General features: G+C 42.7%; 1 protein-coding gene across 7 annotated transcripts in view; it reads left to right on the top strand.

Moving 5' to 3' along the window:
• Positions 1–19,600, top strand: part of Filip1 (filamin A interacting protein 1) — a 161,033-nt gene that overhangs the window by 53,487 nt on the left and 87,946 nt on the right. For all 7 annotated transcript variants that reach the window (XM_087560481.1, XM_087560482.1, XM_087560483.1 and 4 more), the window contains 1 exon segment: positions 9,359–9,637. In XM_087560481.1, coding sequence (XP_087416607.1) covers positions 9,365–9,637 — 273 coding nt within the window. In that variant the 5' untranslated portion in view covers positions 9,359–9,364.

Here is a 19,600-nt window from a genome sequence, read left to right as displayed (position 1 = left end):
AGGGCCTTCGCACACACAAGGAGAGTCCAAGCTTGTGGCTTCACACTCTACAGTGGGTAATGTAGCTGAACTCTGTCATCCTCACTTTACAGATGAGGAACCTGTGGCTGGGGGCCGACATGTGTCAGATTAAGGGTGACAGCCCTCTTGGTTCCACAGAGTTAATGGCAGAGAGGAGTAGGCAGGTGGGCACACAACTCCATCGCTATTGATGCGTGAGGTCGTGGGGTTGGTAGGTGAGCTGAGGTGGGGTGGCTTCGAGGTAGGGACGAACGGTGGCCAGTAATGTCTTTGTCAAAAACCATTGCAAAGGTGGTGGCACCTACGTACTTCCTGGACGCCTGCTGGACCTGAAATTCCTGTCTTGTGATATGACATTTTACACATGGTTAATTCTTAAGCGCCTTAATTAGTGTATCACAGAGTTTTCCAACTTTATGAACCAGCATTTGCATTTTCTGACCAATTAAGTCTATGATGATTGGTTAATTGACAAAGAAGCCAGACTCTTGGTCTAGTCCCAGAGTGGTAAACATCATCAATATCTAAGACAATATCTAAGATAGTGGTTACCCTCACAGCACACATATTAACGGGAGTGAGTTTTTACTTTTCTTCCTCTTTGGCTTCTAAGTTAGCTCTGTTTGGCTTCAAATTTGGGTGCCTCTAACTTTTATTTAATCTAAAATAAGGAATATTAGAGGACAGTTAGAGACAGAACCTGGAAGTTTAAAATAGACATTTCCTTACATTACAAAAGACGAAGTTACCCCTTTCATGTTAAAAAGAATAGTCTAAGGATTTGAGGAGCAAGACATCTTTAAAGACAAGGGAACACACCTGACATGTGGCAGGCAGGCATGGAGTCATTGTCAGCACACACATGGGGGAGTCAGTTCAGTTTCTCATTTCTCTCCCCTGTCAGCATGAAGCGATGACATCACCATTCCTTCCACTAACATGGCTAATGCCGGCTATCAAATGGGATTTGCCTCATGTTTCTCGAAAACGGAATAAAATTGTTTTAAGAATGTTTTCCATATAAGACAAACATTTTTATAATGTGAAATTTTGCAGTTATTTTAATAGAATAATTAGCTCATCTGGAAACTGGAGCTTTCTTTTTTTTTTCCTTTTTTTTCATTTTGCTAACTGAAAGATTGGTCCGGCTCATATTCAGTTGTCATAACAGTTATGCCTGTGGTGTGCCTGTGACTTTTATGACTTAAAAAGCTACATGCTAAGACTGTGATAGTAAAGTTACCCTTTTGGTCCATTGAAAATGAAAGACTCATGCAGGGGCTGGAGATATCGTTCACTCTGTAAAGCTCTTGTGGAAGCCCAGGAACCTGGGGTTTCACCTTCAGCACCCATATTAAAGGTCAGGCTTGGCAGCGTTTGTCTGTGACCCTTGCCTGGGGGAGGCAGAGACAAATGCATCCCTGGGACTCAGCGACCCGGCTTTTTAGCTTAGTGTCTGGGGTTGAGTCTGTGTAATTGAGGAAGACACCTGGTCTTAGCCTCGGGCCTCCACATCGCCTGAACACCTACCCCGCCACCCAGGGTGGGGACTTACACACTATGGAAGTCTTAGAAGGTCTTAGAAGAACAAAGTTATCACAAGAGTCAAAATTACAGAAAAAACATTTCTTAGATTGTGCAGTTTTACTTCAAGCATTGCTGAGAGAGGCTGTGGGAGCTTGTATATCCTGCAATTGTATTTCAGCTCATGGGAGGATGGCTGTGATTTTTTTTTTTTGCATCATTGTTTCTGACCTCGGGATAAAAAGCTGCTGTTCAGATTCTGTATCTAGAAAATCCAGCTTGCCTTGTGTTCTAGTTAAGGCTTTCTCAGGTACTGACCTAGATATGTGCAAATAACTATCCCTCATTTTGTTTATCTTGATTTTTTTTCAAGTAGGGAAAGATAATCAAATTCACCAGAAAACTAAAAGGACCCTAATCATATACATTTGAGAGTCTTGCCTTTTGTATATAATCAAACAGTTATTATTGATTGTATACTATGCCTAAGGTAACTGATTTCAGATTTATAATAATGTAACTCTATGAGCCGGCACAACGCACACGCTTGTAATCCTAGCACTCAGGAAGCTAAGCCAGGAGGATTCTTTAGTATTTGAAGCCCTCCTGGACCACATAGCGAATTCTAAGCCAGCTTGAAGCAGTCCCTGTTTCAAACAAACATGCAAACAAAGGAACCCACCCAAAACACACATGTACGTATAATAAATATATTTCAAAATGTGTTTAAAAATCAAGAATTAATGATTGATGTTGGAAATATATGAAAAACATGGCAGAGGTCATTCCGCCATTATTGTATTTATCACTCCGTAACTAAACGGATGAGTTTTTATCTTTTATATCTTGATAATGGCATTGCTTATGTCAAAGGAGGAAAACAAAACCCAAATCCCCTGTAATAGATGCTGTAAGCGAACAGAAGAGGTTTAATGTGATGCCCAGGCTGCAGGGTCACAGGCCTTCATGGTAAATGCTGTGCATAGAAAAGAGGGACCCCCTAAGGGATGGGTGGAGAAGGACAGAACCCTGAAGCTCACTGGTCAGCCCATCTAGTGGAGTCACTGAGCTACAGCGAGAGACCCTGGCTTGACAAATAAGGTGGGGAATGAAGAAGCACCTGACGCTCACATCTGGCCTCCACAGGCATGTGCCCACAACTGTTATCTCCCACACGACTACATGTGTACATGTGTACAGGTATGTACAATACACACGACACACCACTACATGACCGGGTATGTACAATACACCCAAAAGATGCTGTGCGACAAGTATCGTTCTTGTTACTTGTCAGAAGAGGTGTAAAAAGCACAAGGGTAAAGCCAGTGAAATTGTTCACTGGGCAAACACACTTGCCACTAAGTCTGGTGACCTGAATTAATTCCCTGGGGCTCACATGATAGAAGGTGAAAACCAATTCCCAGAGTTATCTCCAATGTCATACCCCCATACCACTAGTACAGCCTCCGACATGTATGCACATGTGTGTTACCCACACGAGTGTGTACATACACACACACACACACATCAACATAAAACAATTTACAGTATGAAGGTAGTCTCTTTACATTTTAAACCTTTATTTAAAAATAATATTGCAAATTAGTAATTTCTTACATACCATTTTTTAAGTTTTCTTAAAATATGTATTTTATGTTGCAAATTCTTCCTCCTATTCCTCCTCATATGACCCCTTTTTGTCCCTTTCTCCTACTGTTGGGAGTAGATCATTTTGTGAAAATATTCATGGACAATTTTTAAAAATTGTCTTTGTTGTATGGGTATTTTGCCTGCGAGTTTGTCTGAGTGCTGGGTGCATGCAGTGCCCTTAGAAGCCAGAAGAGGGCGAAAGAGTTCCCCGGACCTGGAGTTAGGATGTGGCTGCCCGGAGTGCTGGGAATCAGTATGTGGTCCTCTGAAAGAGCAGCCGATGCTCTGAACTGCCGAGCCTCTCTCTAGACCCATGAGCAACTATGGAAATGATGCTATGATTTGTAGATAGAGACAGATCTATGTACAAGTAGACAAACATAGGGGATGTATGGGAGACAAGACTGGAAGTTCAAGGTTTCTGGTGAAGGATCTTGGGCGCTGGGCGACGGCTGGTGGAGAGAGCAGCACAGAAGACACCGTGGCGAACAATCAGTCTGGGGACTTTAAAGCATTTGGGAAAGGTTGCCGTCCGTCATCACTCCACGTATACTGTGCTCTCTTCCACTCCCACGGTTCACTCCACGGCACTTCTCTAGCCCAGTCATTTGCTAGTTTTTAGAATTTGTTTTCCTAGAAAACTTTTATAGGTCAGTCTGATGCTATCCTCCTTGAGGCACATTAAACAGAATTTCACAAAGCATTTCAGTACAGTCGTAGATTAGGGTGGAATAATATTTTTCTGATTTGCCCTAGTTTGTGTTTTCTTTGCTGTTTTTGTTTATTATTATTATTATTATTATTATTATTATTATTATTACAACATGAGTGCAGAGGCTCAAAGAATCCTCCAAATTCTAATGCTTCATAAGACTATTTAATGGAATATTCAGCTTGTCTGGCTAGATCTGGTTTAGCAGGAGAAAAACATTTTAAAATTAAAAAACCTGGTTATTGCAAAGATTTAAAAAATGTGCACAATGAGAAGCAAAAAAATTCACTTTACAGGTCTTGTGGTACAGAATGTGAAGGACAAAAGGAAGAAACCATGGTAACAGGTAGGACAAACCCAGGGGAAAAGTGTCACGTTTAGGGTCACCCCAGGAGCCTTTGTAAACAGTGAGCATCACGAAGATGGAAATCTCTCTGGGACGCTCAAATGTTTCCTGGGCTGGGATATTTATAAACAGATTTAACAGAGTATCGGCGATGCACACAGGAAGTAGCCTGGTGGTTCAGAGGAAGGGGTAGGTGGTTTGACTGGTTTTTCACGTGTTAGGAATTCACAGAGGACACAAAACTAGAACCAGTGACTGCCTTTGCCTCTGGCTTTAGGCACGTGGGTTTCTGTCTTTTCTGTTTGAAAGAAAGAATGAGGACAGGTCTGTGATGATGTCGGTACTCCTCTGACCCCACCCCCTTTCATAAGGCCACCCTGTAAAGCGTAAACCTCTGTGCAGTGACAGGGTTTCCCTTTTCTGTGTATTAGGCATTTTTCTTATAATTCTATGAAGTAATTGAAAAATATAATTATATACATTCATATGATACTGTGGCTTCTCATCTTGTGTGCCAGACAGATAGGCCCTTGAAAGTATGAGTAGAGAAAATAAAACCTGAAAGAGACAGGGGTTGGATGCTTGGAGATGCGGATGAGCATAGGAAAGAGCCAAGCTTGGGCAGAAAAGAAGTATTTGCTGGCGGTGAGGATAGGGAGTGTTTTGAGCAGAGTTGAATCGCAACAGGAAAAGGAGTGCCTGATACAGAGGAGCACAATCCTGGGTGTGCCAGGGCGAGTTCAACGTTAAGGTCTGGAAGGGTCACGGAAGCTTGGGACAAGAATGGGCATTTAGCTGCTAAACTCTCATCCCCTTCCCCCTCTTCTTTATTTTTAAAGAGGATTTATTTTAGTGCATGCGTGCACTGTGTGGGGGTGGGGTGAGGGTCGGGGTGACTGCAGAAGCCATGAGAGGGCGGTGCTGGGCAGTTGTGAGCTTCAGGACACAGGTACTGGGAACCTGCCTGTCCCCTGCAAGAGCAAATGCTCTTTAGGTCTGAACTGTCTCTCCAGCCTTTCTTCACATGCTGTGGAAATGATTGTTATTTCGGTATAAATGACGGACTTGTATTTATGTTTTGGAATTCATTTGATATCGCCCATCTGGCAGAACAGGGTGGTACTGCCCAGTGTGGAAGGTAGCAGGAATGAAGAGGAGGGAGAGCCACAGATAAAAGGAGGAGTTTCAGGATGCTCTTCAGCCCCTCCTTTCTCTTCCCACTCTATTCAGCAAATTCCATGCACTGTGTTGCTGTTAGGTTGCTAAGAAACAAAACATAAGGTATTTAATGAAGTACGTTAATATGGTTGCTAACTATGCCAAACAGAACAATCTGTGTCCACGTAATACCGATTTTCAAACAATGTCCGCAAAACTTGATGTGGATCTTCAGTGTATCCTACCGTTTTCTGGGGGAAAACCTCTTTTGAGACATGCCATGGAAGGCTGCAAAGGCAACCTTTTGTTTTCTAACTTGCTGTGGGCCAATGAAGGCCTGTGGGGCTCCTTATGCTTGCCCTGCCACCTGCCTGTTCTCCTTAAGCACGCTGGACTGGATTTTGCATTAAATGTGTGCTATTGTTTGGCTCTGAGGCTTTTAAAACAGTACACCTGTATGTAATGTTCATCCCTGTTCAGACTTTATGTCCTGTCTCTATAACATGCTGTACCTGTTAGAACTGACCGTCACATTGTACCTCAGGAAGAGTCTTGGGAAGTTCATCGTTTTACAAGCTCTGCAGTCAATTGGTTTAAAAATGGATGCTTTTGTTTTATCCTTAGTAAACTAATTTCAGTTACTCTAGGAATTTTGGAGGAGAACACATGTACACATTTCTCTGTTTCCACTGACCATCCCAAGAAAACATTATTTCATGAGCACTTTTGGTGTTTTCCTCATCCTCTGATTTCCACCATCAGAGATGGACTCAGACCCTAGCTCTTCTCAGCTGTGCAAACAAGGGAAGAATAGTTTATATCTTCACCTCTTGTCCTCACCTGCAAGTCTCAGAATAGCAGCATCTGCTCTTGGAGGTGGGTGTAAGAGTCGATGTTACACTGTGTGTGAAGTGCTTCAGGCTCTGTGGGTGAGAGGGATCAGAAACTGTGGGAAACAAGATGGCATGGATCTCTCCATGATAAGGCAGGAGGTACCTTGCTGAAACATTAGTCCCTATAAGATACGATAAAGTGGCTTAAAGTAATTCTCTGGGGTAGCACCTCCTTTCTTGACTTTCCCTTCATTTTTTCTCCCTCTTTCTTCTATTTTTATTTTTTAAAGCCTTTGTTTATTTTTCATTTCCAAATTAAATTACATTTGGATGTTTAGCCTGTTTATGTCTGTGTGTTATATGTATGCCTGCTGTCTGTGTAGAGGGAGCATTGGACACCCTGAAACTGGAGTTGCAGGTAGTTAAACGCTCCCCTGTGGGTGCTGGGAACCGAACCCTGGTCCTCTTGCAAGAGTAGCATGTGCTGAGCCGTCTCTCCAGCCCCACCTCCTTTCTTTTTTAAAGTCATCTTGGAGCTTAGGCTAGCTCACAAATAAACTGTGATAATGAACAGCGGATATGCTCCAAAGTGTTTCCATTATAAAATAACATCATTTTGTTGTTGTTGTTGTTGTTGTTGTTGTTGTTGTTGTTGTTTACCAGAGAAGTACAAAAGAGTCTCTAAAATTGAGAAGTAATCACTGGGTCAGTCAGAAAACAGTGTTCCAGTATCAAGGAATGCTTTTTCAGTTCATATTGTTTATACTTGTAGAGCGCTCTCACCCATAAAAGGGTCCATTTCCTTATAAGAGTTCCTTTTAAAAGAAGGACATGAGCTGTTAATTTCAATATTCATTTGAAGGAATGAATAGTCACTATTTGAAAGGAGATATCGGGTTGGGGATTTAGCTCAGTGGTAGAGCGCTTGCCTACCAAGCGCAAGGCCCTGGGTTCGGTCCCCAGCACCGAAAAAAAAGAAAAAAAAAAAGAAAAAGAAAGGAGATATCATACCATGATTGCATACTTAGTTGTTGTAAAAATCCGTTTTAAAAAGCTTTCCTTAGTTCCTGAAGTATGATTAGTTTCATAAGGGGAATTTCTGTTCCAACAACAAAGTCATTGTGTTTGGAATAAATAACGAAAATCCCATTGCTTATCTGCCTCCAGAGAAAATGTTTTATACTGAGAATTTTAAATAAGGCCACATCTTAGTTACTTTCCATTGCTGTGCTAACACACTATGACCAAGGCAACTTAGAGGAGAAAGAGTTTACTTGTGGATCACAGTTCAGAAAGTTCTAGTCCATCTTGGCAGGGAGCATGGATGTGGGCAGGCAGACACAGTGCTCCAGCAGCAGCTAAGAGTTACATCTCAGTGCACAAGGTAGAGAAAGCACACTGGGAATGACATGAACTTTTGAAACCTTCGCTCTCCCCTCAGAGACACACCTCTTCCAACAAGGACACACCTCTTAATCCTTACCAAACAGTTCCACTAACTAGGATAATGAGAATTTTGGTTTCTTTAAAAACATAGAAATGTTTTGGGGATATGTTTTTGTTTCAGTCCCAGGTGTGGGATATGGGGCTGCTTCAGATTGTCCACAGTAGCTGACTAGGATTTTCCTTGTGGTCTGGCAGGGGTGTGATTTTGCCAGCTGCAGACGGTTTTTGTGAGTGTGTGACATTTGGAATTCTTGGGACTCTTGAGAGGGTATAAAAATGCTAGAGCCCCAAGAGGGCTGCAGCCACTGCTGCTTCTTCTGTTGCCAGTTGCAGATACCCAAATGACTGGCCCCAAGGAGTCCAATGCCCCAATCAGCAGGAAGTAGTCTAAGGACATTGACTTCCACTTTCCCCTCTAGCCTTCTTTCTCTCCTACCTAGTGTTGGGGGATTGGAAGGGATAAGGGTGGAGAAGGGCAGTAGAAATAGGAATCCATAAAGTAGCCAAAAAATCCAGCTACAAACTGGGGACCAAATATTGAAAAATATAAGCCTTTGGGGGCCATTTTCATTCAAACCGCCATAGACCACCTGCTACACACTGAATTTCATGTCTTAGGCAACTTTTGTAGCATGGCCCCAGGCTATTAGTGCTTTCGTCTATGACTTCAGTTCTAACTTTTGAGCCAGCTATGTTGGTTTGCAGCATCGCAGTTGCTCCTGTTCTATTGTACCGTTCTTCATATAATGACAGGAACATTCTCCCCATGTGGTATGTATATATCTTAGCTATGGCTTTCTACTTCTCCAGAAAATATCATCTAATTTTTTTATTTTGAAATTGGTCATTTCTCCGTTTTTTTTTTTTTTTTTTTTGGGGGGGGGTGGTTATTCTCTTATCACTGTTAGTAACTGAAACAGAGATCTCACCTTGGAAAAAGAAACTATGGAAAAATAAAATTTCCTGTCCTGTGCACTGTCCTCTCTAGGATTTCTCTATGATTTTCACCCCTGTCGATGCTCCAAGTTTGAATCTTCTAAGTGGTTTTATGTAGATTCTTGGCGTTATTTCAAAGTTAGTTCTGTATAGCCCATGCCATTTCCTCTATAGCTGATATCTTAGTGAGTATGGAGTGAACCTGCAGTAGTGAGGCAGAATGTGTGTCTCGTGGATGACTGCTATCTCTGCTTTGGTCAGGCGTCCTTCCTTCTCTTTGCTGTGCCTGGGGTTCTAGGATCCCATCCTAGAAGTCATGGTCACGTGTATTTGACTGGGCTGCAACAATTTTTATTGCTTTTGATAGCCTTGACCATCTGAATGATTCCTGGTTGGGAGTTTTGAGAACTCACACCTGTGTTTATCCTGTTAATTAAGTGCCTGGTAAGATCTCTAGGTACATTGCCATTCTATCTGGCGAGATGCGTGTGACTGAGAACAGTTGGTACCAGTCTTGATCTTGGCTTGAGTTGGTTTTTTCTTCTCCCTGAAGACTAACCAAGCATTTTCTTGGAAACTTTAAATTGTATTCACCAAGGCCACCAGGGAGCTGATGGGGGGGAATGCTCTTTCACTCTTGATTGGTTACGTTGTAAAGCTAAGTTTCTAAGTATTTAGACAAAATTATTTTCAGTGGTGATGAAGAACGTTTCTCTTCCTGTGTTGCAGGTGGGAATGAGATCACGAAATCAAGGTGGAGAAAGTTCATCTAACGGGCATGTCTCCTGCCCCAAGTCCTCCATCATCAGCAGTGATGGTGGTAAGGGCCCCTCAGAAGATGCAAAAAAGAACAAGGCCAATCGGAAGGAGGAGGATGTCATGGCTTCCGGAACTATCAAAAGGCACCTCAAACCATCTGGAGAAAGTGAGAAAAAGACTAAGAAGTCTGTGGAGTTATCCAAGGAGGACCTCATCCAGCTCCTGAGTATCATGGAAGGGGAGTTGCAGGTAGAGTCAGATGTGTTCAGCTCATGTGCTGCTAGTTCCCAGCGTAGAGAGTAAGAAATATCATCCTGTCCCTCACTGGACCAAGAACATCACTGGCGGGGGCGGGGGGGGCTTATCATCCTTATTTATGTCTACAGCCTGATGTTGGCACAGGTTGTCACTAAACAAGTATCTGTTTAAAGAGCAACACATGAGCAAGTCCTAACTCCAGCTTCCAGCTTCTCTGGAAACAAAGTTTTGTCATGATAGAATTCAGCAATAAGTTAATACAGATTCTAGAAAGAGGTTATCTGATTTGGACACGGCTCTGATGGAAAGATTTGGAAATGTTAGAGACAGGAAAATGATGCGCTGCATAAGTACTTTTGTGCTTTGTTTAGGAGGGAGGGACAATGGGAAACAGAAGTAGAGCTTTGTAGGAACCAGCCTTTCCGCTTCATGGTTTCATGTCTTTGTAACTCAGAAAGTGTTCTGTCATGCCGTAGGAGTCGAGGCACAGTGACTAGACGAGCACATTGTGAAGAACCCGAATGGTTTCCCAAAGCATTTTCAAGTCTCTTACCTTACTCGATGTTGGTAACATGGCAGAATAATTGTGTTATACAAACGAAGAAGCTGAGGGTAGGAGCCTTAATCTGGTTTGCTCAGATCTCGTCTCAGGCATCTTGGCTCTCGGTCCAGTGATCTTTCTGTCCATCCACTTCAGCTTTTCTGGCAGTCATGGGCCTGGACTATCCCAGTAAAGTATGTGCTTTGGAAAATTCAGGAAACAGTTTAAATTTTCTTGAACTTGTGGACTTAAGACAATTGAATTTCTGACAGTAAGGGAAGAGTGACTTGTTTCTCAAGGACAGGATGACTTTACTTGATTATAGCCAAAAGGCTGAGAAGCGATAGGACAGGATGACTTAAGAGTGGAGTTAATGTTTTCAGCTTTTGTTAGTTTTGTTAGTTTGCAGAAGCCTCCAAGGAAATACTAGCAACTCTGTGAAGTGAGCCCTTTGTTGCCTTACAGCAGTACAGGGGAGATTCGCAGTCTTCCCCTAACTAGTATGGTTACTTCATTCCTCTCCCCATCTGTGTGTGTATGTTCAGATAAGGAAGCCTCTGGGGTAAAGAAAAATACAAATATATAAAATATAAATATAAAAATATAAATCACATATAACTCAAATATATATTTATATATTTGAAAAATACAAATACAACTAAACAAAATCACATTTAAATTTCACAGCGAAAGGAAAACTACCCAGAACACAACCATTACTAAGTATAATGTCACCATTCCTAGAAGTGTGGTCCTCATTTGGTTGAGTAACATTTATTGGATGGAGTTGAATGATGACCCCGGCTGTGCCCAGGGGTACCTGATGGTTGGGTACAGTGAGAGTATGTGTGTGCCTCTTGGAGCAACGCCATCTTCTTGCCTCATTTCAGCTGTGCTGGTTACTGTGAATCTGTGACTTCTGCGGACACTTCTCCCTATAGAAGGCTGTTACATCACGGTGGACTCTGTAAGGTCACTCATGTGGTTTTAGTGGTGCTGACTGTCATTCTAGATTGTTGTGCAAAAGATACACTCACACTCCAGGGAACCTGAGGAAAGTAGGTGTCCCAAAGACAGGTGTTTTCATTTATCTCTTTGAAACATCTTACAGTGGATGCTTCCCTTACATGTATCCCTAGGCAGTTAAAGAAAAATAAAATGTACACAGTGTCATTTGTTAGGGAGAGGAGTGAAGGGAAGGGGAAATGAAGGGCCCAGGACTTCACAGAGTTCCAAGGTTTACGTCACAAGCAAACCATGACACTCGCTCATGCAAAGGCACCTGTGAACATTTTTGTAAATGGACGTTTCGCAAGGTTCAATCTGTTTAAGAGGAGAGTGATATTGTAGACTAGACAATAGTAGATATTGGAGACTACACATGGTCTTGTAGTAGACATGTGTCCTCTCTTAACTCTAGCACATTGGAGGTGGGTATTGTGGCTAACAGTGGGAAGCTAGTCCCACTAGCAAATGTGAGTGGGCTGATGAAAATGGGCTGGCAGTCTGCTACGCTTACCAGACCAGATGGGAGAAAGGAAAGAATTCTGCCTGAAAGGCTGGTGCTGGGAGAAGAGGTGGGAATGTGTAATAATCAATAGTATTATATATGTATGCAGAAAATTAATATGGTAGGAGTTTTTCTTAAACCTTAGCTAGTTCCCAAATGAAACAGAAAGACTAAGATTTATTTACAATTTAAAGGCACAGCAATTAGGCATTATAATTATATTCTAATCCTCTAATCTAATCTTGCTACCTCCCAACCACAATACTTGCATTTAGGGCCCTCCAGGCTCCAACTGAACTTTTGTGATGGGTTTTTTCCTTCCTTCTGGCAGAATCTTCCCTGCCTCACTCTCTCCCCGAATCCTTTCTCCTCCCAGATGCTCCACCCTATTCTCTCTCTTGCTTAGTGATTGGCTTTTCTAGACTTTATTGACAAGGCAGAGAATAAATGGTGAGCGTTGTTTATACAAAGAAAGGAGATTCTTGACGTAAACATTACAACATCATGTTCTGGATTAAAACCAGATAGTGCGATAGAGAAATCAGCATTTGAATAGTAAAAGGACAATCTTGACCTAGTACACAATGACCTTATGCCTACAGAAATGTGCTTTGGGAAGGACTATAGGGATGGCTCAAGATTCAAGGAGCCATTGGTGTGCTGTTGCCCAGATTTCCATTGGCCACCAGCCTGTCTAGAGGCTGACTGTGTCTGAGTCCAATGCCCTTACTCCACAAATGACCTCCCAGAGTTCTATATAATTTTGGGACTGTAATACAAACTAGAGATGCCTTACTCCTTCATCTCCATATTACAAACAGAAATGCTCCGAGCCCAAGGAGGATCCACCCTCTAGTCATAGCTGCTATAGAGCTAAACTCCTTGCCTCACATACAGTCCAACACCCTTCCTATCTTATTACTTGCACTCTGGAGAAAGTTGACATTTGAGTTTCGGGATCTTTGTATCTACTCTTGATCTCCAGAACCTCCTCCATGTAAATTCATACGGAAACCCACAAAGCAAAGACATTATGTGGAAAGATACTTTTTGAAGCAAGATAAGCTGAAGGATTCCTTTTCATCAGGGGGACAGAACGAGATCAGAGCCCAAGGTTTGGTGTGTTGCAAATATCAAAAGTAGGGACCAGTCGAGAGGCTACATGCTGGATGCTGTGCAAATCTGGGGGTTTTGTGTTTGCTACTCACTGGCTGGTGTCCAGTGAAGTGGTGTACCTAGGGAGGCCTTGGGGTAGGGGAGAGGGAAACCAGGTTGATAGGCCAAAGGAAGTAGAGTAATAGACAGAAAAGGGGGCTTACAGGGTGAGAGAATAAGACAGTAACGAGGTCTGTTAGAGGAGAGCATCTTTCAGATTTTTCACTGCCACACTTCAGCGGTTGTACACTGCTGGCTGTCTCAGCACAGGTCCTGGCCTCAGGGCTCTAGGGTAGTTTCTGTGACTACAGTCCTGCCCTTGACTGTGTGTCCAGCAACACGTGCTTTCTAGTAAATTGGAACTTTTTTTTTTTTTTTTTACTTTCTGGGTGAAAAACTAGTGACATATTTCCCAGACTGAACTGAAAGTAATGAAACTGTACACCCAGACCAAGGCTTGGGTTCCGTGATTCATTTCTCCTTGTGTTTATTCTAAAATAGCACGTTTAAGAATCCAGTCAACTTGGCTTTGCTAAAACCAACAAAACTTCAAAGGAAGCAGTACTCTCATCATAAAATCCACAATACGAAAGACTTGGCAAAAGGGCATTCTTATAAAGGAAGTCCAAGCCAGCATGTAAATACATTATTCTTCTTCACTCAAAAAAGCATTTTACATTGTAAATTCCCTTGGCATATCCAATTCAATACATTTTAGGGATGGGGGAACTCCCTCAGATTGGATCTCATTATTTCTCCCTTTGTTGTTCTGTTTTGTTCTCTTTGCCCTGCATATGCAGAGATACAGAGAAAACCAGATAGCACAATCAGATAATGTCTCACAATACCATTGGCTTTCATGATCTGCTGGCTAAATCATACGGTCAGTGGCACACTGAGAAAAACTCAAGCCTTTGGCAACTGGCAGAAGGTGGTATATCTCAAATATGGTTTATGAAACAGTAAGATATGCATAAGGACTTTAGTGCCCTCTGCTCTCTGGAACGCCTAGTCACTTTCTTTAATATGGTTCACTAGCTTATCTCTACTACCACCTCTACTGGAGGGAACCCCGCTCTCTGCACTTCTTCCTCACCAAGGCAGTCCATTCATCCCTAGAACTTAAGTGTTAGAGTTTGACTTACAGTATGTGAGGAACATTGTTATGGGAGAGGTGCAAACACCCAGGATGTTTCAAACTTATCACCCTCCTTCTCTCAGCTTGAGGTGTCAGAGAGCAGAGAGTTTGGAGTCAGATGACAAGGAACTCTGCTTGGGGAGGACTGGAGCTCTCTTTGGCTTTATGAACTGAATTACTGGAAATGTTTTCCAGAAGGATCCCCCACAACTCTAAGCTTATTGTCTGGGAGGAGAAGCAGGGAGGGAAGTTAAAGAAATAGAGTGGTATCTCTTGGAAACCTAGGAATTTAGAAGAAAATGGATAAGAGTTATTTTAAATTTGAAATACACACTCGAACATTGTGATGGTGGAGGAGGGGGCTAAGTTCTTTCTTCTTTAGCTGAGCAGCAAAATGGGTTTCACACAACGAAGGCCCTTAGAACACACCTTAAACCTCCTTATTTGAAACCACCACATTACTTTTCTCTACTTTGAGCTTTCTTTAAGAGATGAACAGTGTGATTTGAATGCTAAATCCTACGAAGAAGTTTGGTAGAATTTTGAAGGTTTGCTTCTTGGCCCTCAAATGCTAAGTCTAGGCCTCTGTTCAGTCCCTGGTGTATGAAGGTGGATTTCCTACCTTCTAGTGAGACTGTCATCACTAACCTTGGCTAACAAAGTGACTTGGATAAGTTTGAGGGAAGAAAGCAGAGGAAGGATAGCAGCTAGAGGGGAAACATGCCAAGGAAGGTTTTCAATGATTAAAGGACTTTATGATAGGTTAGGAGGATACAGAACCAGAAAGGAGCAATGCCAAGAACACAGGCAGAGAAGAGATCACTGGTGACAGAATCTTGGAGGAGACAGAAGAAAGGGAATCAAAAGTCATAATGTGGGAGCTGACCTGGATCCTGGTCTTCAAATGGAGGAAAATCCTCCATCTTCTGTGTGACAAGAGAATGAAAAGAGCTCCCTCACAGGCCTGAGTTTCTCATTCAAGGAAAGTGACATCCGGTCCATTGACAGGTGCTATGAGCTAATCAGGCGTCCTGAAGAGGATCCAGCACACACTGAATCACTGCCCAAGGTGCGGGCCAGGTGTTAGAAGACCACTGGTTCTCAACTGGTGGGCGGCAACCTCCTGGGAGTCACATGACCCTTTCACACAGGGGTCGAGTACCAGACATCCTGTATATCAGATATCTGAATTAGAATTCATAACGGTAGCAAAATTACAGTTACGAAGTAGCAAAAATATTTTATGTGGGTCACCTGCAGTTATGAAGCAGCAATGAAATAATTTTATGGTTGGGGGGTCACGACAACATGACGAACTGCATTAAAAGGTCACAGCATCAGGAAGGTTGAGAACCAGTGTGTAAGAGGAAGGTTGTCAAGGATAACATGGCCACTTATGAGTAGAATTTAGAGTTGTACAGAAAGTGAGACTGCATTTGCAGCCGTAACTGGCCTTTTTAAAAGGAGACACAGCTCGTGGTGTTGAATTGCGGGTTAAAGGTTGGAGCGGCTACGGAAAGCAGAGAGTGTGGATGAGGAGCAGCCAGCCTGGGAGAGCTGTTGAGCTGAATGATTAGGCCAACAGAGAATGATCAAGAAAGGGCTGGAGAGACTGGGGGTAGCCTCTTTGTCCACAGGCTTTGAGGTGAAGCTGTCATAACCAACATAAGGTATTGAGTGTGGTCTTGAAAGTACTTGGAGTTACTGGCGTGAAGGTGAAGTTAGGATGTTGACTAAGTCGTCCATTGAATGTCGAAACCCAGGATGAGGGCAGATTTGGAATGGAGAACAAGTCTGTATCATTGGTTAAATATGAAAGCTGGGGACAGCAGGTCAGCAGATGACTGCACAGATGGCTTTGGCCAAAGTATTCGTCTTGATTACGTCATTCTGTTACTTAAGAATTTGTGTGACAGCCTTGATCTTTATTAGATTGAAATTGAAATTGCTCAGGCTGGGTGGGACAATCTGTTAACTATCTAATCCTTAGCTATGAAAAGGCATTCTTAGTGCTCCTTTAAATGGCCATCCCTATCCAAATAGGCAGGTCGTATGCTATCCCACAGCACTGACCCACACTCATTAATACAAACTCAAATACAATCACCATCCCAATGGGGAATGGATCTTTTTCTTTCACACTGAGAATACTTGCAAGACAAAACTTGGTCTTTTGGGAAATTGTAGTGTATTATTCTGCACTTTTTACAAAACCAGATTATGTGTATCTAGAGACCACCAAAGGCTTACCTTCATTGTTAAGTCTTTTATAATCCCTTACTCTCTAAACACTTGCCTCTGTTCTGCCATGGAATTTGCATGATTTTATTATGCATAAATCATAGAATCTCACCTATACACATTCTCTATGTTTTATAGACTTAAATTGTGTTGCCCCCCCAAAAAAACAACCCTTAAAACAACAACAAAATAACAAAAAAACTTTAAAGGACAGAGAGACTAGAAAGGGATTGAGCATATATTACCATTGTAAGTCTATCTGTTATTGATAGTCTCAAATCGTTCTAATGTTATACACCCTGTGAAGCATTTATACGATCAACTTTTAGTGTATATATGTAGTATATGCATGGATTAAGTGTCTGTGTGTTGTGTGTGCACGTGTGTGTGTGCTTATGCTCCTGGAAGAATTTTATCAGCAGAGCTGTCCTTTCAAGCCCAAGATTGATGTTTTCACATCTTCAAAGACATTTGAATTATCTAAAGCAAAAGTATCATAATCAAAATCATGTTGCTATTCCATTACTGCTAATGGTTATAGATATGTAATAGTATTTCCAACCACACATGCTATAATCCCAAGGTTGTTTTTGTTTGTTTGCTTGGTTAGTTTGTTGTCGATTTTGATCATCTTGGTTTTTTTTTTGTTTTTTTTTTTTTTTTGTGGGGAGGGTAATCTTTAATTACATGTATGTGTTTGTGTGCAAGCATTTGAGTACAGGTGCCTGAGGCCTTGGATCCTATAGAATTGGAGTTTTAGGCCACTGGGAGCCACCTGATGCCATGAGGGTGTTGAGAAATTCATTCAGGTTCCCTACAGCACTGTGCTCTGGTAACTGCTCATCCGTTTCTCCAGCCCCCAATTTTGCCATCTTTAAAAAGAGCTGTCTGTCATACTCCACTGAAGACGAGGACAGTCCCCTCAGATGGCAGCACTTAGCACAGCCAGGCACAGCAGGCTCATCTCGAAGGGATGCCATACATCACCTTTCTCTTTGGCAATGGCTTTTCTTTTCCTAAATGAGCTCCATTTGTCACCAGGTGGGGCCCCCTCTAGAACTTCTGTGCTTCTGAAGTCTCGACTTTGGTTACCCTTTCTGGCTTTTTAACCCCATGACTCACCTGCTCTCAATCTGCTTCATCTTTCGAGTCTCAGGCTGAGGTCACCTTGAGCAAGGGACCCAGTGAAATCTCACACCACTGACATGATCGGTGTGCTGAGAATGGCATGTCTTTGCTGGGTTCAGGAGGCAGAAGGGCAGGCTGCCTTCTGATTAAAACCAAGACCCACATCTGACCTTTTGTTAGCTACAAAGCCCCAGAATCTTGTGGCGGGTCTTGTCTGCAGTTTGACAAAGAGCTCTTCTGTCTGTTTTTCACTCTTTTGTGGCAGAATATGTTCGGCGTTCCTCATATGATCAGAGTCTGCAGTGAGGACAATATATTCACTGTCGGTACAGAGCAGAACTTGGGTTTGAGTGTGAAGTGTGGGGAAAGACATATTAATAAAGAAAATATCTCACAAAATGTTTTCGTTGTTTGGTGGGATCCGGACAGGAGAAAACTCTGTAGGGAGACTCATGTAAAGACAACGACAGTTCCTTTCTTCTGTGACCCACCTTTCTATCAGTGAAAATGATCTCAAGTCATTTCAATGAACAAACTCTGTCCAAATATTCTAATTATCGATGCAAAAATCCCCCCAATTATGTGTTTTATATATATGTATTTGTTGTATGGAGCCAATTTTAAGTAAAATCAGGGTATATGCCGATGTTGGAAGGAACATATTAAATAGACTCAGAACATAATGGGCTCCTGACTTTAGAATGCCTTCCAGGGGAGACATCAAGTGCACATCTGCACTCCCAGGTGTGCTGTTGTGGAGTATCCACTAGAGAAGACTGCTCGGATATGGATTTAAGCCAACAGTCTTTATTAGTCAGCTGGCTACTACACTGGGTGTTTGGGATTCTAGTATAACTGTGAGCCTTTCTCAAGGTGATCTTTTAACCACACACAAAAACTATATTCTGGTTGATAAACTTCAGTTAACAAGGACAGTTTGCCAGAAGGGGAACTATAGAAGCCAAAAAGCAAGGTTGTTACACTTAGAGAACTACGAACTTTGATGGATTAGGTCTTCGTTGTGGCTGGTGGTACTGTCTATGGTGCTGCTGAATCTTAGGCTTAAATGGTACTTCTACCATGGAGTCACTTTTGCCAAGGTCTGGAACCCTGTTATGCTTCAGCTCAGGCAAGAACTAGACCTGTGCTACTCACTGGAACTCCTGATGAAGGCAGGAATATTTTATACCTATATGGTAGTCACTAGCCACATGTGACTTTGTAGTTTCTTGAAATGTTGCTAATTAAGCTGAGAAGTTGTATTTTGACTTTTGTTTAATGCCAATTAAAAAGATATGTCGTCTTATTTTTTATACTGTGTGGACACACGTGTCTGTGAGTGGGTTTGTGCACATGCATACAGTGCCCGTGGAGGCCGGAAGAGGACATCAGTTAACCTGGAGCCTGAGTTGTAGGTGCTCCTAAGCTGCTCATGATGACTGTGGGACTTGAACTCCGGTCCTCTGGAAGAACAGTATGTACTCTCGTTCTGAGTCATCTCTCCAGTGCCAATTGCTAATTAATCTGACTTTAAGTAGCCACCTGTATGTAGCAGAGGGCTGGTGCCAAGGCATCCATCCTTGGCAGGCCCTTAGATGATACTGAGCCTAGGGCAGAGGGAAAAGTCCTGGCTAGGGAGGAATTGGAGTCCTGGGTACAGAGCGAGAGGTGGTGTATCATAGATTCACGTGAGGAGAGAAGTTCAGAAGACATTTACAGATCCCAGAGCTGTTGTTTCTTTCCTGTTGCTGTGATTTAAAAACTCCCCCAACAAAGCTGGGTGTGGTGGCCTACTCCTTGAATCTCAGCGCTTGGGAGGCAGAGGGCTAAGAGGAGCCTAGTCTACAGGAGCGTGGGGCTAGGGAGTGTGGAAGCCTTGAAGCAAGAGTGGAGTCAAGGTGTGTCCAAACCCTACACATCTCCATCTAAGATGGACAGGAGTAGGATTGTTCCTGCCCTGCCCTGGTCCTGCATATCCCAGTATGCCAACCTTTGTCCCTCAGAGGAGGCTATGTAGCCTGGCAACCAGGATGGACTCCTTTGCAATATGTGAAGATCTGCCTATGCATATGAGGTATTCTCAGCACCCTGGCTCTGGCCAATGTTGTACGCTCTCCCAAAGACCCCTACCCACTCCCCAAAGGTTTAAATAGTCTTTGTTCTTCATGCAGCCTGTCTCCCAAGAGTATGTTCTTGTGCTCATTCACTGCCTGAGGTGTCCATCCCTACCACTGCTTCCTG

This window comes from Rattus norvegicus, chromosome 8 (assembly GCF_021556685.1).
Source record: "Rattus norvegicus strain SHRSP/BbbUtx chromosome 8, alternate assembly SHRSP_T2T, whole genome shotgun sequence".
In the NCBI taxonomy this organism is placed as follows: domain Eukaryota; kingdom Metazoa; phylum Chordata; class Mammalia; order Rodentia; family Muridae; genus Rattus; species Rattus norvegicus.
The sequence above is the reverse complement of the archived record's forward strand: the minus strand, read 5'-3'. Positions and strand labels throughout refer to the sequence as shown.